At 42.2% G+C, this 15,926-nt stretch overlaps 2 protein-coding genes across 2 annotated transcripts in view; both read left to right on the top strand.

The window, feature by feature from the left end:
- Positions 1-15,926, top strand: part of HOXD3 (homeobox D3) — a 51,256-nt gene that overhangs the window by 13,051 nt on the left and 22,279 nt on the right. Inside the window, exon 2 of the mRNA XM_088135773.1 lies at positions 6,962-6,988. The gene's annotated coding sequence lies outside the window, so the exon portion shown is untranslated. The remainder of the gene's footprint in view (positions 1-6,961; positions 6,989-15,926) is intronic.
- Positions 9,661-13,040, top strand: HOXD4 (homeobox D4). Its single transcript, XM_007425466.3, has 2 exons — positions 9,661-11,321; positions 11,797-13,040. Exons 1-2 carry the CDS (start codon positions 10,901-10,903, stop codon positions 12,105-12,107), a joined length of 732 nt encoding a protein of 243 aa, XP_007425528.1. The 5' UTR covers positions 9,661-10,900; the 3' UTR covers positions 12,108-13,040.

The following is a 15,926-nucleotide window of genomic DNA, read 5'->3' as shown; positions in this document are numbered from 1 at the left end:
CCCCTATAACAAGAAGGTGTAGCTAGTGCTTTAATTGGTCTCGGAGATGTGGCTTAAGGGATAATATGGCCTAAGATCTCCCAGTAAATGACTGTGACAGTAAATCTAAAAGTGAATCTCCCAACCCTAGTCAGTGCTCCAGCTTGGCCTTCCCTGACCTGGCATCGTCCTCAGGCACTGGATTACAATCCCCATCTTCTCAGTTAACATGGTCATGGAATCTGGGATGATGGACCTTGCAGTTCAATACATTTGGAAAGCCCCAGGTTTGAAAAGCTGCTTTAACCGCAAGGGCCTTTGGCTGTTCTGTAAAAATTCTGATTCTTGAAATTCTGGTTTGGTGGCACCTTAATAAGTGGCTAATGATAATATCATTAAAAGAGTAATGAAAGATATAATTAAAAAAGTATAAGTAGATGAAAATACTTTTTTGACAGGTTTGATTAATATCTTCTTTAAGAAAACACAGACCCAACTTGTAATGATTTTACATGCTGTATGAATATATATGTAATACATATTCCAAGGGTTGGACTCTGGGCTTAAATTGCCGTGCCGAGTGTCAGAGGCAGATTAAATGGATTCTTTGAATATATACAGAATGCTTTTTCCTCACTAGGACAATTACTCAGGGCATACCTGAGATCAGGGGAAAGAGTTTCTTATAAAAGGACAGTGCATTTCAAAAACTGTTTAACCTTATTACAGTTTTACTTTTTATTGATGGCAAAGAGAAAGATTCTCGTGGGACTTCTGCCTCAGGGCAAAAGACCTTTTCTGGCCCTGGGTGCTCTCTTTACAGGAGGTGGTGGTGATGTCATCTTGCTCTAATCAGAGAGTAAAATGCTTTGGAATAGCTTTACATGAAGCCATCTTCCCATCTCTCAGATGAATTCTAAATATCTATTACAGTATGTGTCTTTTAGCCACTGCCTTTTACAGATTTTGTATCCTTACAAAGCATCAGGATTCTTGTTGACCTATTTGTCAATGCTGGAAAAAAGAGGTGTGGGCAATATGATTTCAGACAGATAGAAACTTACAAATATCACACTCTTTACTGTACTTAAAAGTTCTTGCATCAAAGATACTGGATATCACTCAGAAGGACTGTAGATTTCAGTCTTGATGTATATCTGCAGGGGGTTGATGTTTTTATTATAGGTGGAGACTACGGGGAATATTAACTCAAGGATGCTCCCAAGTAGATGGGGACAATTGTTTAAAAAGGGGAGGCTATATAGAAGCCAAACAACTTTTTAGTCTTAGCTTAAACATTCTAATGGCATGAGCCATTAAAGGCACACCAGATGCACCTTGGGCAGATTTTCCATGGGGCCAAAATCACTTTTACCAAATGCTTGCCGCTCATTTGACAGATGTCCAGATAAAGGTCCATGACGGTCCATCTCTGTAGTTCAGGCTTTCCCAGCCAGATGCCCTCCACACCCACTAGATTGTAACACCTATAATCCCAGTTAACTAGGGAAGTTTGCAGTAATAGTCCAACTCCTAAGTGCACAAGGCAAGCAGAAATTGCATTAGTTAAGACAGTCCAATTGTGAAAGTGTTAACTTTACAATCTATTTAAAGATGAGAATATACCCCCAGAATTAAACCCTGGTTTTCAGAACTATTTTGTGATTCAATAACCCAGTTAAAAATTGTCTGGGTTGTTAAATGGATAGGTTTGCAATTTTATTAAGTCACAATGTTAATCGTTTAGTGGCCAAAGACTGCATTTAATGTTTTTAAGGGACTGGGGAAGCAATGATTGAAAGGCCACGGATCCACTTTTTGCTCTATTCTTCTGTTTCTCTTCTGAAAATGAGGGTTTGCTTTGTATGCTGAGCTGAGTGAAGCCTATTTGGGATTTACACTGAAGTTTTAATGTGTTTCCTGCCTAAAAATGTCAAGAAACCCTACCTACACCATGGAAGGGACTTTGGAGCCTGCAGTAGAAAGACTTCCTGTAACTTGGTTTACTGTTGTGTGGGAACCAGGTCGTTATCGCTTGTTCAACGTTAAAACAAACCATGTCTTAGGGCATGATGTGACCCAACAGTCTGTATTATGGAATCAAAGAACACAGAGGCCATGTGATGTCCTAGCCTGAGGTCTTGTCCATAGAGAGATGCTGTGTAAGCCCCATTTACAGGATTCAAGCTGGGAAAAGTGTTCCAGAAACTAGTACAAATCTTATTGACGTCAGTGGTATCAAAGTAGTGTAAATCTTAGGATTTTACCTAGCCTCATTGAGGAGATCGACTGAAGAGACATTGACTTCAGTGGCTTGACTTGATGTGAGACTAAATTAAACTCTGTTATCTTCACTTCATTTGGCTGTTTGCTTTTTGAATCTTTGGGTTAATGGAGTGTCCTCCAAAGGTCTTGGATCACAGCACCCATAACTGAAGGCAGCACTAACCTACTGTCAAAACACAGGGTGGGAAGCCAACCTCCATGCTGTGATATTTCCCCAAATCCCAGGCAGACAAATCTCTAGACCTATATTCTTCTACTTCCATTATTTGGAAGCAAGCCCCATTCATTCTGATGGATCCAATGGTCTCCATTTCCATCCCCTTCTGCAGGAGTAAATCTCACAGGGATTTGTTTCCAGGTGGTAGGCATACTTTGGGATACTCATCCTTTTCTTGAGCCTTCCCCTCATCTAACAATAGAGAGAGGGAGAGAGAGACACAGAGAATGAATGACAGACTGAGGTTGGGGAAAAGGGAAATTCAAGGGTGTTCTTTCATGAATTAGTTTTAGATTTAGTTACAGCTATTTAAACACCTTGGAAAAGTCATCACATTATAATAAGGTAGTTTCTGGGAAGATTTGGATGAGAAGGATGGGAACACAGACCACAAAAGTAAGTCCTTCCATAAAACATCAGCCTGGAGCCCTTGAGAATAAACAGGTTTAGCTTCAATTTGATTTATATTCTTTAAAAAGTTTGTTTGGCTTAGCTGAATGATTAAGTAAGCGCAACTAAATATACATTTCATTCAATTAGAGCCCAGTTGATTCACATAAATCTGATCATGCTTAAATAACTGTACAAATAATAATAATAATAATAATAATAATAATAATTATAATTATTATTATTATTATTATTATTATTATTATTATCCCTTTTTAATATACAGTATAACTCAAGGTGCTGAACATACCTAACATACCTGCCTCCTATTTTCCTCACAACAACAACTCTGGTGGGTTGGGTTGAAAGAGTTGGGGGGCTCGGCTGAGAGAGATTAACTGGCCCAAAGTCACCCAGCTGGCTTTCATGCCTAAGTTCTACATTTTATTGACTGAATGGATTTCTGTCTATCAAAGGCCTATTTTATTACATAATTTTGGGATAAGACTTCTGATCTGAATACGAACCAGGAAGATTGCTTGTATCCTGGTTACTCTGAAAGATTTATTTCATATTTTCAGGCAGGCATTGTTGGATTCTTTATTTCCTTAGAAATCAAAATGAATTTTTCTTTTTGACTGGTATTATCTTGTTACTAAAAAATTACATTACTGGAGCAACACTTTATAACACCATGGGAATGTAAAGTGTCCAGCTTCTGAGCATTTATTCCATAGTGTTCTTTAAGATATAAAATAAAATTGGATTGAACAGATGGGGCACTGAACTTTTCTTTTCCCAAAAGACTGAAACATTTTAAACTGGAATACAGTCAGATCCAAAGGTCTTTTAAACCTAGGTTCTGTACACCATAGTTTGTATTCAGACTAAGTCATGCTTAAAGTAGACCCAGTGAAATCCGTAATTAATTTTGGACCCATTCATTTTGGGAGCCCTGCAAGAAAGTACTCCTGTCTCCCATGGAAATCTGCTTGTTTCAAGAGAGTTTGCTTCTAAACAGGGGCTTTTCAAATATATCGGACTACAACTCAACAATCCAACCAGGAGTCAGGACTGGTAAGAACTATAGTTTCATATATGTGAGGGATGGCAGATTGGGGAAGATTGAAGAAATGACCGCTTACGTTTGAAGAGGCTCCCAATGTCAGTGCTGGCCAGACCAATCTTTTAAAAAAATAATTCTTGGGCCTTGAAGGGGTGATCAACCCTTTGCTCCCCTGAATGATGCAGGATACCTTCTGCAGAAGCTAAAAGCCTGCTGTGGGGTGGCACTGTGTCTACATCAGTACGTGGGGGTTGTACATAATCTAATCGTGGGATGAGTTCACATGGCAACAGTGGGAAGAGGAGGCCACTGGAAGCTGTCTCAATCAAACCTTTTGAGCCTGCCCCTTTTCTAGTGACAGAGTGTAATTGTCTTGTCCTTCATGTCTCATTTTGGGAGAAGGTTATTGACCTGGATTCAACCCACAGATGCTGCCTTACCCAGCTGGAGAACTTGTTTCTTTTTTAATGATACACCTAGAAAAGGAGATGTGAAGCTTTTCATGCCAAAGCAGGTCCTTCTGAGGGATGTGTAACTTCCTGTGCTCTAGAACTCCTTCCCTTTCAAATTCTCTTTGGTTTACTGCCACCCTTCATGTCTTCCAACATATTCCTACATTTCCTCCCCACTATACTTCTTTTATTGTTTTACAGCCATCCCCAAAGCATCAGCTCTCCAAGTTTTGTGGCAGAGGAAGGAGATAGGAACAGGCCTGACCATTTTGCATTTTTTAACCAATGTTGCACTGCCCTCCTCTCCTGCTCTGGCTATGGTGACAGCTCCAGAAGAGGAGGTGACCCAGTGAGAAGCTCAGAACAGCATTGCTTGGCTTTCTGCCTCTGACAACCACATCCCTCTTGGAAGCACCCAAGCAGTGGCCTTTTCAGCTGGTCTGAGAGCCCCCCCAACCCCCTAGCCCCCCCCCAGTGCCCCCCTAACCCGGCACTCAATTCAGAAATACTGTATACTATCTCTGCCTTCCCAGGCTTCAACATCACCTCCTCCCTTTTTCTATCAAGAGATTCACTTCTAGCAGTTGCTTAGCAGACAGAAACCCTCATGTTGGTCCCAAGACAAAAGAATCACAAACGATTTCTGGGCCAGGCATTACATTTTTAAATAAACAAACCCAAGAACCTGAATGGAATCATTCCCTCCGCCATACTATGTGAGTGGAAGCCTTGGAGCTGAAGGGTGTACAGGATGGTTGTAGAGCAGTGGTGGGGTGGGAGAAACGGGGTGGACTTACAGGATTCTCCCCAATGCTCTTCTCTCCCTCCTCCCAACTCCTCTCCCTCCTCCTCCGCCATGCATATTCATCCAAATAAACTTTGAATCGGTACTCACTCGCAGCGGAATTCAGACGTTCTTTTCCTCAAGAGCTAGACGACCCATCAGTTTGGCCGCTTTCTTCGCCCAAACAACTATTTTAAAAGCCTGGCCTAAATGCTGCGCACCGCGCACACATGCACACAAACACACACGGCAATCCTTGCTATTTTGGACGATTTAAATTTCATAAAATCCGTCCCTCCTTCCCTCTCTTGATCTTTTTTTTCTCCTCCTCCTCCTCCTCCTCCTGCTCCTCCTCCTCCTCCTCCTCCTCCTCCTCCTCCTCCTCCTCCTCCTCCTCCTCCTCCTCCTCCTCCTCCTCCTTCTTCTTCTTCTTCTTCTTCTTCTTCTTCTTCTTCTTCTTCTTCTTCTTCTTCTTCTTCTTCTTCTTCTTCTTCTTCTTCTTGGCTCTCTTTATTTAAGTGAATAAAAGTTTAAAGCTGGAGGTTATTTATTGTTCCGTCGAGATAAGTCCTAAGTGGCTCTTTCGAAGCACGTGATTCCAATAAACTTTGTTTTATGGCTTGAGGGTTGACAAGCCAAAACATAATTCCCACCATAAATTAGTTTAAGAGCGTACAAGTGCAGATGCTTTCATTCCTGGAAGCAGTGACAGAAAGAGTGTTTAAGTGGGAGCCCTCCGCCTGATACTGAAGTCCAAGGAGACCCCTTCCCTCCATTCCTCTTCCCTCTGGGAAAGCTTACAGTAAGTCTCTTCTTATTCCCCCTAGACAGAAGCGTGATGTTTGCCTGGAAGTGTGCGTTTGGATGCGGGCAGGTCTCTCCGCTGAAACTATAGAATACAAGAAACACGGAAATGTAATAGGATCAGATCGTTCCCGTTAAAAACTAGATATGACTGAATTGGTTGCTCACAGTCAAGCAATTTTTATTGCTACTTTTATTGTTGTTGTTTTTGTTGGACAAAGCCGATAGATAATTACTAAGCCTTTATTTTCATCAATTCAACGATGCTGGCCTGTTATTCTAGAAGTAAACAGGAGGAGGGGGAAGAGAGAGGGGACCCCTTGAGATAAAAAGTTACTGCTATGAAATTATTGCTACTCACTTAAATTTGTATCTGTGTTTTTAAAACCCCCTTCAAGAATAACGCAAACAACATGATGAAAATTATTAAGGGATTTAAAAAAAAAAAGAAATCACTTTGTTCATTTTTGATATCTTGTCTCTACATAATGACCGGGAGATAATATAGAATTGATGAAAGACAAGAATGATAATGCAGTTAAATAAGCATCTTGCTCTAACTTCTGTGAAGAACATTATGCGGAGCTTTTCCAGTGGGGATGTTAAGATTATCAGAATAGGTGAACAGAGGCTGCGGATCTTCAGGAATTCTCTAGGATTGTAGTGGTTTTAAGGAAAGTTGTCCTGAGCTCCTTGGAGAAAAAACAGGATTACTATGGCTGTCACTGAATTTAGAGATGTGTTTTACTAAAAAAATCTCATATGGCTCTCTTCTTTATGCCGTTTTAAAATAAGAATCAGGACAAAGCACAAGGTGTGCTAATTTCTCATCCCTGATCTCAGAATTGTTCACAAATATTTCTGGAGAGTTGTAAGTCATTAAGTTTTCCAAGTCATAATCAATATCAGAAGCAGATGAAATATGGCATGATTCAACGGTTTTCTTCACCCTCTTTCTTTCTCTTTCTTTTTAATTGCAACAGGTTCGGGACAATGGAAAGACAGCTCCAGTAAGTGAACTCTTCCTTTTTGCCAAACGTGCTGGGCTTCCAAACATTACCTTGTAAATGTTGCTGATATAAAGAGAGTAAATTCACCTTTGCTGTGCTCATGAAATGTATGTCAGAAGTTACTTGCACTTGAGTGGTTGCGGGGTGGGGGGGCAGTCAGTTTGCTTTCTTCCATCCTTCTCCATCTCTGTGATGACAGATCACTGCAAATACTTCAGGGCTGCACAGGTGCAAGGTGTCATATTCTGCCCCTCATCAGTATTTTCCAGCTAATGAGCAGGATTAGCATTTTAACTGGCTCAAGCTATATGGTGTCTCCCTTTGCAAACATTGTAAGAGGGTGGGCTGTTTGTTGACTTCAAAACACAGTTGCACTTATACCCGGCCTTTGAGGATGTCTAATGAAATAACAGGCTCTAGAGATGTGTGGGGATATTTCTTTAGCTTGAAGAAGTGCAGCTGGAAATAGGGCCCATTGGTTTCAAGGAAAACCTATGTGCCTAGCTGCTATGCTTAGAATCAGACGCATGATGATGTAATGCAGTCTAAAATATTGACGTTAAGTGCTATCCTGATTAAATGAAGTGTTTCTTCCATAGGGTGATGAATTATAATAGGAAAGGTGATATTATTGCTGGATGAATTTAGGGGAAATCGGTTGTCATTTAGTGTGGAGGAACAAAGAATAGGAGAAAAAGATGGATCTGTTTCAAGAAATAAAGGGGAAAGGGAGAGAAAAAAAGTGAGGTCAAAATAAAGAGAAGGGGGGGGAGGGGGGAAAGGAAACCAAGGTTGAGATCAGTTTAATCCTTGCAGGTTTTTGAGGTATGGTGAAAGGAGTTAATCTTTTAATTGAACAATTGAGAATTACAATGTATTGTTTTCCTGTACAAATCAGCTTTTAAATGCAATTTTAAAAGTGACTGTCTCTGACTCTCCCTTTCACACTTGTTCTTGGTTTTTAAAAACTTACCTTACTTCTTTTAAAATCCAACCTGATGTATTGATCTCTATGTTTGCATATTGCTTTTTGAGAGCTCTAAAGAACTAATGAATCAATTTATTACATTTTCTTCCCTAGATAAAAATTCTGTGTGCTTTGCCCTTCTTTTGGGGTTAGGTTTTCTTTTTGGCTAGCCCTATAACTCTTTAATTTTTTTTTTAAACGTCCCCTTCGTTCTGTCTTTCTTTCCTCTTCTTTAAAAAAGTCTTTTTTAAATTTAGTTTTAGCATACTGATTATGAACCAGCATACAAAAAGGCCTGACGGATCAAAAGAATTTATATGGGCAGTTGAGCAGGAGGTGAATATTTAACGCTTTTGTCCATCAATAACTCCTTTGGCTTTGACCTGTCTGAGCAAGTCGTGCAATAAGGTGAAACGCAGGTCACAGCGTCTAACAAATATGAAAATCTGTGCAATTGCACAAAATATTGGAGCAATATCTTTTTTGCTTCTTTCAGTGATTTCTACCCGATCCTTTCATGATGTTGCCTCTCCTGTGCCCAAAAACCACACACAAATACATGTAACATTGATAAAGGATCTTCCTGTGAAGAATTGGCTGCTTGAGTACATTTCATTATTTTAAATAGGCAAAAGGGTTAGGGGCAGGAGGAGACACTGATCTTCCTCTAAAATGCCTTTTCTGCCAACTCTGAAAATAGATATGGACTCAGAAATTTGTTAGGAGATCCAATTCGATTCCTATTTCCACAGGGCAAAAATCACTTTTGGATATAAAAAGCACCCTGCCCCGCAATTCAAAAAAAGAAAAGAAAAGAAAAAGAGCAGTTCTTTAAGCTTGCTTTTCACAGATACACACACACCAATATTTATTTTATTTTATGTTATTTTGATTAGCCAAGCCAGGGGACTAAAGGGAAATGACCACAAGACAGCACTCAGGAATGGGTCAGCCACAATACATGAACTTTTGGACTCGAGTGTGCTGCTGTCGACAAACTAGAAATAATGAAATACTGGGATATGTTTGTAAATGATTTAGGGTGACCTCCCGTCCTGCCCCTCACCATAAATGCAACTGCCTGAAAACCAGAGGAGAGGACTTTTGTTGCCTGTATATGTATATATCTATTTTAAACAGATCCCCTCTGCTTATAGGAGACTAATGGAATCTTTAAAAAGAGGTTTTTTTCCCTGCACGATTAAAAAACAAATCTAAATGCCTCTGTTTTTCTTGTAAGAGGTTCTCCATTTGCACAACGCCTTCTCTTTGGTGATGGAAGATGGTTTATTTATTAGTTGCATGCCTACCTTTGCTTGCAAAGAGGGACTTACTTTGTCAAATGCACCCGTTCCTTCCCCCGGTTCAGACGCGGAGACACCTAGAGCCTTGGACTCCCAGGGTGGCTCAGCTCCGTGATTTAGGAATCTGAATGCCCCGCTAGCTGTTCCTGGTCACACCAGTAATGCGTTTTTGTTCGTTCGTTTTCCTATGAAATCATACCCGCTCCCCTTCCATACCCATGACGCCAGATCTTTCCTCCAACAGAGGCCAGTGTGTATTCCTCGGATGAAAGTCAGAGGGCTGGAAACAGGACAGCGTGGCTGCCTTTGTGTAAAGGAGACCAGAATGTTGTTACGTTGTCTATATATACCCTGTAGAACCGAATTTGTGTGGTATTTACGTAGTCACAGATTCGATTCTAGGGGAATATATGGTCGATGCAAAAACTTCACTTTTCTGCTCATGGTTAGGAGATGTAAAGAGAGAAGATGTGCAAAGACGCCCTGCCTGGCGCTAGACCAGGAGCCCCGGTCTTCGTCACACTCTGTCCTTTGGTAGCACACCCCATCCTAAACATGCTCACACCAACAATACAAAGAACCTGGGAAAAGGCTAGTCGGCCGTTAAAAACCTTCTCTTTCAATAACAGCGGCTATTTGTGAAAGGTGAATAGAAGAACTCTGATATTAGCGAGGGATTTTTTTTCTTCATTTACACGTCCGCTTTTCAAGCTAATATCGGATGTCTTCAAAAGCATTAATATCTTTATAACAGAAATGTCAGCTGCAAACGAGCTGATTATTGCATAGACCTTTTCTTAATGTGCGGGTTTGCTTTTGTTTCTGTTTTGTGTTTGTTTGCTATGACAAAAGAGAGAGAAGAATTGAACTTCCAAACTTCCAGAATAGTTTCCTGTGCCATCTGATTTGTGTTGTCTTTTGACCAAAACCGATTTTAACGCTGGGTGAAAAGGACAACGACTCCGAAGCGAGTTACTCATTGCCTAATTGTATGCCGCCCATCTAGACTCGGGTAACTTTTGGCTGACCCCTGCCACGGAGGCAATGCAGGTCCACTGTAGGCGGTGTTGCTCTGGCGTTTGATGCTGGCTCCTGATTTCCTGTCCTTTCCCTGATATTCAGCGTTCGCCTTCCTTTCTCTCTTCTTTCTGTTTGCTGCCCTGCAGCTAGCGAACCTTTCTCGCGGTCCCTTACCTTTTAAGGCAGGGAAGGACCTCCAAGGGCTAGGAAAGGCAGGGGAGACAAAAGGCAGCGATTCACCTGGGGGAGCCGGCGGGTGGAGCGGGGAGAAAGGGGGCAGATGGAGGTTGCCACACTGCTGGAGCTGGCCATCAATTGATGAATCGGGTTTTACGGATTCACGTCTCCTTTGGAAACATGTGCGGGGGGAGGGGCGGGCAGCGCACACGAGTCGGATAAAATGTGGATCCCTTGATTACCCGTATATTATTTAGTGAAATTTGAGGAAATTGTGGTGTACTGTACACACAAATCCGGTGATAAAGTACCCTGTCTCCCGATTGGCCGAACCGGTCACGTGGGCGCCTAACTTTATTCAGTTGACAGCAAGTAGGAGGGCTCTGTGGAAGGAGAAAAAAAGACAGCACGAGAAAAATTAGTATTTTCTATCTTCCGAAATTAATGGCCATGAGTTCGTATATGGTAAACTCGAAGTATGTGGACCCCAAATTCCCCCCTTGTGAGGAATATTTGCAGAACAACTACCTAGCCGAGCAAGGCTCGGATTACTACGGCGCCTCGCAAGACTCGGACTTCCAGCACCAGGGACTCTATGCACGGCCGAACTACAGCGGGCAGCAGCAGTACAGCTGCAGCAATGCCCAGGGCTCGGCGGTGCAGGCGCGGGGTCACGGGCAGGAGCAACCCGGCCCGACAGGTCACTTCCCTGGGCAAGGGGAGCACTGCCCACCGCCCCCCATGCCTGCCCCCAGGACTTGCAGCCAGCACCCAAATCTCAAAAGCCCCAACGGGTCACCCGCAGCAGCAGCCAAGCAGCCAGCCGTGGTGTATCCCTGGATGAAGAAAGTCCACGTTAACTCCGGTAAGCCTCCCTTTCTTTTCCCCGTCTTCCCTCCTCCACTCCCCCCCCCATCATCCCCTCCAAAGGCCTTTCTAGGTCCCGCAAGGAGAAAGTTGGGTGGAAATCGAGGTTGCCCATTACTCTCACCATAAATGTTTATGGTGGAGGAAATAGGCCTCTTGGCCATGTGCCCGAGACAGAAAGGGACTCTTTTTCACAAAGGTGCTACCATTTTTAAAGTCTACTTGGCGAGCGAGCGAGCGAGCGAGCGAGCGAGCGTATGAATGAATGAATGAATGAATGAATGAATGAATGAATGAAAAACCCATCTGCTAGTAGTAGCCAATATAGTGGAGTATGCAGTGGCTACGGAGGAGCCAGCAGGGTTTATTTTAGCCTTGCCAAGTCTAATGAAAAAGACAAAATTTGCTTATAGGTATTATTTGGGGTGGGAAGGATGTTAACGACTGCCTTTGATTTTTTTTTCTCCCCTCAGTAAATCCAAACTACACAGGAGGAGAACCGAAGCGCTCTCGCACAGCTTACACCAGGCAGCAAGTCCTTGAACTGGAAAAGGAATTCCACTTTAACCGGTACTTGACCAGGCGGCGCCGGATTGAAATCGCCCATACGCTGTGTCTCTCCGAACGCCAAATCAAAATCTGGTTTCAGAACCGAAGGATGAAGTGGAAAAAAGACCACAAACTGCCCAACACCAAAGGCCGCACATCCAATTCATCCTCCACCTCCAGCCAACACTTACAAACTGTTTCCAAGGAACACCAAACGGATTTGACCACTTTATAGGAAACTTGGAAACAAGCCTTTTTCCAGGGATTGGCTTCGGAATTAAGCTGCCCAGCATATAGGCAGTCAAATACATGTGCTTACACGCACACAGTGACACCGACACTCATCCTAGTGAAAGGGAAAGCGACGTGTAACACTTTACAACTCTCCAGTGGGTCGCCTCCTGCTTTCTAAGGTAGTGGAGACAAATGTTATGGACCACAGGAGTGACGGAAGTCAACCTAACCATTCAAACAAACAAATTCTGTATCCAGGTGGTGAGAAAGTGAATATATATATATATATATATATATATATATATATATATATGAATGAAATCTTTTTAAATAAAATTCCTCTGTTGGCACACAGCCAGGCGCCGCCGTTGCAGACAACCCATTTGGGATTGTGCCTATAATCTACAAGGAAGGGTTTGGGTGTTTGAGATTAGCTGTTTTTGCTTGTTTTCCATCATTCCAGTTTGTAGAGCAGGGCAGATCCAAAACTGACCTCTGCCTTGAAAACAGGCAAACGTTATCCTTCCATCTCTTCAAATATTTTCAATAAAACAACTTTAAATTAAAAGCTTACCCAATTCCTCTACCTTTTCAGGAATATCTTTAAACAATGAAGTGAAACGGGTTATTTTTTATGTGTTGGTGATATTGTATTAGCCTATGTATTTATTTGTTGGTTAGGAAAAGAAAAAGAAAGAAAGAGTCAAACCAAAAATATAAATGAGTATGAAAGCAAATCTCTCCCTCCCTTCCGCTGGCTGCTTGGATTTTGTTTTTGAAAACTGATTTCCTTTGCTGCCTCCCTTTCAGGTTCTTCCGTATATAGGAAATCTTTTTCCAGCTTTTTCAGATGAGATGAGGAACAACTCGGATCTTTTTAATTTTGAAATGGACTAAATATTCCCTTTTGTTCATGGCTTGTACTTTAACCCAAGGGGGGGGGAGGAGGAGGAGGAGGAGGAGGGAGAAAGTGGATTAAATCAACCACAAAAACCAAGCCTCTCCCCCACCAGTGTAGTAAATATTCCATGTGATTTGTGACCCTCGAAGAAATTTATTTTATGTCCATCCTAGATCACTGTTTTGGTTTTTTTACTAGCCTCTTTTGATTTAATTTATTGTGTTGGTATTAAAAATGAAGGAACAAAATAGGGAAAGGGGTAGACTCTATGGTTTGGATGGAAAGATCTGTGCTTTCTTTTGATTCAGATGTAAATACGAAAGCTTGGATATATTTTCAACATAAAGGCAGCTGTTACTGAGGGAAGAACAAGTGGTGATAAACCTTGGCAAAAATTCATGTCTTTTGCACTGATGAGTAAGATTTTTGTATTCTTTGTCCCTTCCTTTCTTCTTTAAAATAATTAGGTTTTGCCAAAAGAATTTAAGCTCATGCAATCATGACATAAAGGAAGATTTTTTTTCTTTTAAAATCGTTTATTCTCTCCAATCTTACCTTGTCACAGGAACAAAGCAAAGATTTCCCTTCTGCCCCCTCCCAGCTGGAAAAGCAGGAGAGAGGTTCTGGGTTCGGGTATTAAATTCAGAGTCTCTTTACATTTACAATTTGTGCTCAGGCATGTTTACTTGGAAGTAAATCCGCTACGTTTAGTGGAGTATGCAATCTCAAATCCTATCAATGGAAAAGTTTTGAACTTAGGAGCCTCACACTAACATGCAGGCATCTCATTCCTTTTTTTCAGGCAGACCGATTCTAAATGCATTCCTTGATTTAAAGGAAAATAATAATGAGGAGGAGGAAAGGGAAAGGGAAAGAAAAGGACATGTTTTCCTTAAATAATGGACATAGCAGAGATCCGCACTTAATGTTAGTGGATCCTAAAGGAATAAACCTGGTGGATAAGTTATAAAGCCAGTGGGCAGGAAAAATTCAGGATCGAGATCCTAGAAGGCTCCCCCTTTCTCTCTCTTTCGTTCCAAGAGCCTCTTCTTTGTCCCTTTCGAGATGGAGCTCCCTTAGGCTCAAGCTCTGGCTCGTTCCGGTTTTTCTGCTGAATATCTGCCCGTCATGATATTAAAGATGGATATTTGGGCATTATTTGCGTCATTGTCTCTATGACAAAAAGCGCCCCGTTCATTCAGAAGGAAGAGGACGCCTCCACGTTGAGAGGCTCAAAAGGTATTTCTTTCCTCCCGCTCCCGCTCTCCTTTTCTTTCTTTCTTTCTTTCTTTCTTTCTTTTTGTTTTTACTGAAGTTCGGCTCAACCGTAGAAACAGGTTCATCCAGAGGACAAATTTTCTATTCGATTAACCGTATTTCAGCCTGGAGGAATGACCTCTAAACCCTTAACCTCTTGGACCTGGAGCAGTCCCCCTTCCTTTTCGGCAGCCCAGAAAACCGCGAGACCCCTCCAGACCCGCGTGGAGTCTCCGTTCCCAGGTTTCTTTTCGGAAAGCGCCCGCCTAGACCAGGCTGCTAACCGGGGTCGGATTGTCTCTGGGTCCTGTTCAAAAGCCTCGTCCCGCAATCGTCTGAATCCAGGGGAAGGGAGAGTCCCCATTAGGCTTGGCTGGAGCCGTTGCGGTCCTGTCGTTGGGGAGCAGGAAGCCGGCAGCCTTGGCTCCTTGGCAGTCTGCCTATTTACTGGCAGGCAAGCCCCCACTGCCTTCAGCAGCCTAAGTATTGAGCCTTGCTTCTTCCGAAGACTCGATTCCAAAGGGGCATTCCCTCGGTAAGAGTGCTCGAAATGATTGCTTGAAGAAAATCTGGGAAGAGGAGAGAACCAGAGGAATCTCCTTGGTGTTTCTGGCCCAAACTGTTTCTCCTCCAAACACCTTAACCAGGGACTTGTAGTCCAGCCACTTTGGTGAAGCTAGATTTTAACTTAATCCTCTTTAGGATCACAGATCCGAAGCCTAATCCTATGCATATTTGCTCAGAAGTCAACTCCAGGGATTGGGACGTAGCAAAGGCAGGTTAGCTACAAACCCTAAAGACTGGTTTGCACAACAGGGTGAGAGAGAGAGAGGCTGTAATGTTAAATACTCTAAGAAAGCTAAAATCCCCCCCCCCCGCCCCACTACACACACACAGTGACACCTATTTCCCAATAAACATGTTTTGAAGGAAGCTGCTGTTGGGACAAATTTTACTCCACTATATAGTTCATCACTCCCCAACCCCATGAATTGAAGGGGATGCAGAATGTGTGAAGAAAACAGAACTAGCCCAAGCCCTTTGTAATGTTAATGTCCTCTTGACAAATGTTTAGTTCAAACTTTTAAAGTTGAGTTGAGAGAGTGTGTTTGTGTGTAGGGGAATCCTCTTTGAGCTTTTTTTTTTTTTTTAAGTCTTAAATCTTGGTAGTATGTATGTTAGCTCACCCTTGAAAGGGAATGATAAAGTGGCTGAGTATCAAAGGTTTTCTATTTGATGGCTCCACGTTGTAAACATTTGGTCAAAAATGAATGAAAATGCACATGCGTGCCCACTGTTTACTTCCTACTATCCTTTTTCACTGATTCTGGGAGGGAGGCAGTGAAGGAGACTGTCCTGGCTGTGAGTTATGCTGGGATGGTACCTCTAGCAAATGAAAGTGGAAGTCATCTTCTTTCTCCTGCATAGCACCACTGCCTTTGTGGCCAAGCTGCATTGTCCAACAACCATTCTTTGTTTACTAGACTTTGCCAATGTTTTGCTGCCTCTGAATAAACAACTATTTATACAAATGACTTTGGTCTCCTCATTTGCACACCTAGTTTTGATGCACACACACAAAATGCAAAGGCTGATGTTCTGTATAAAGAACTTTGTCCAGGGCTGGGGGGGGGGGGATGCTTTTCAAAGTCTGGTGTTTAG

The sequence above is a fragment of the Python bivittatus genome, unplaced genomic scaffold (genome assembly GCF_059951505.1).
Source record: "Python bivittatus isolate LINGU-HERP-01145 unplaced genomic scaffold, Pbiv_v1 ctg000200_np1212, whole genome shotgun sequence".
In the NCBI taxonomy this organism is placed as follows: Eukaryota; Metazoa; Chordata; class Lepidosauria; order Squamata; family Pythonidae; genus Python; species Python bivittatus.
The sequence above is the reverse complement of the archived record's forward strand: the minus strand, read 5'-3'. Positions and strand labels throughout refer to the sequence as shown.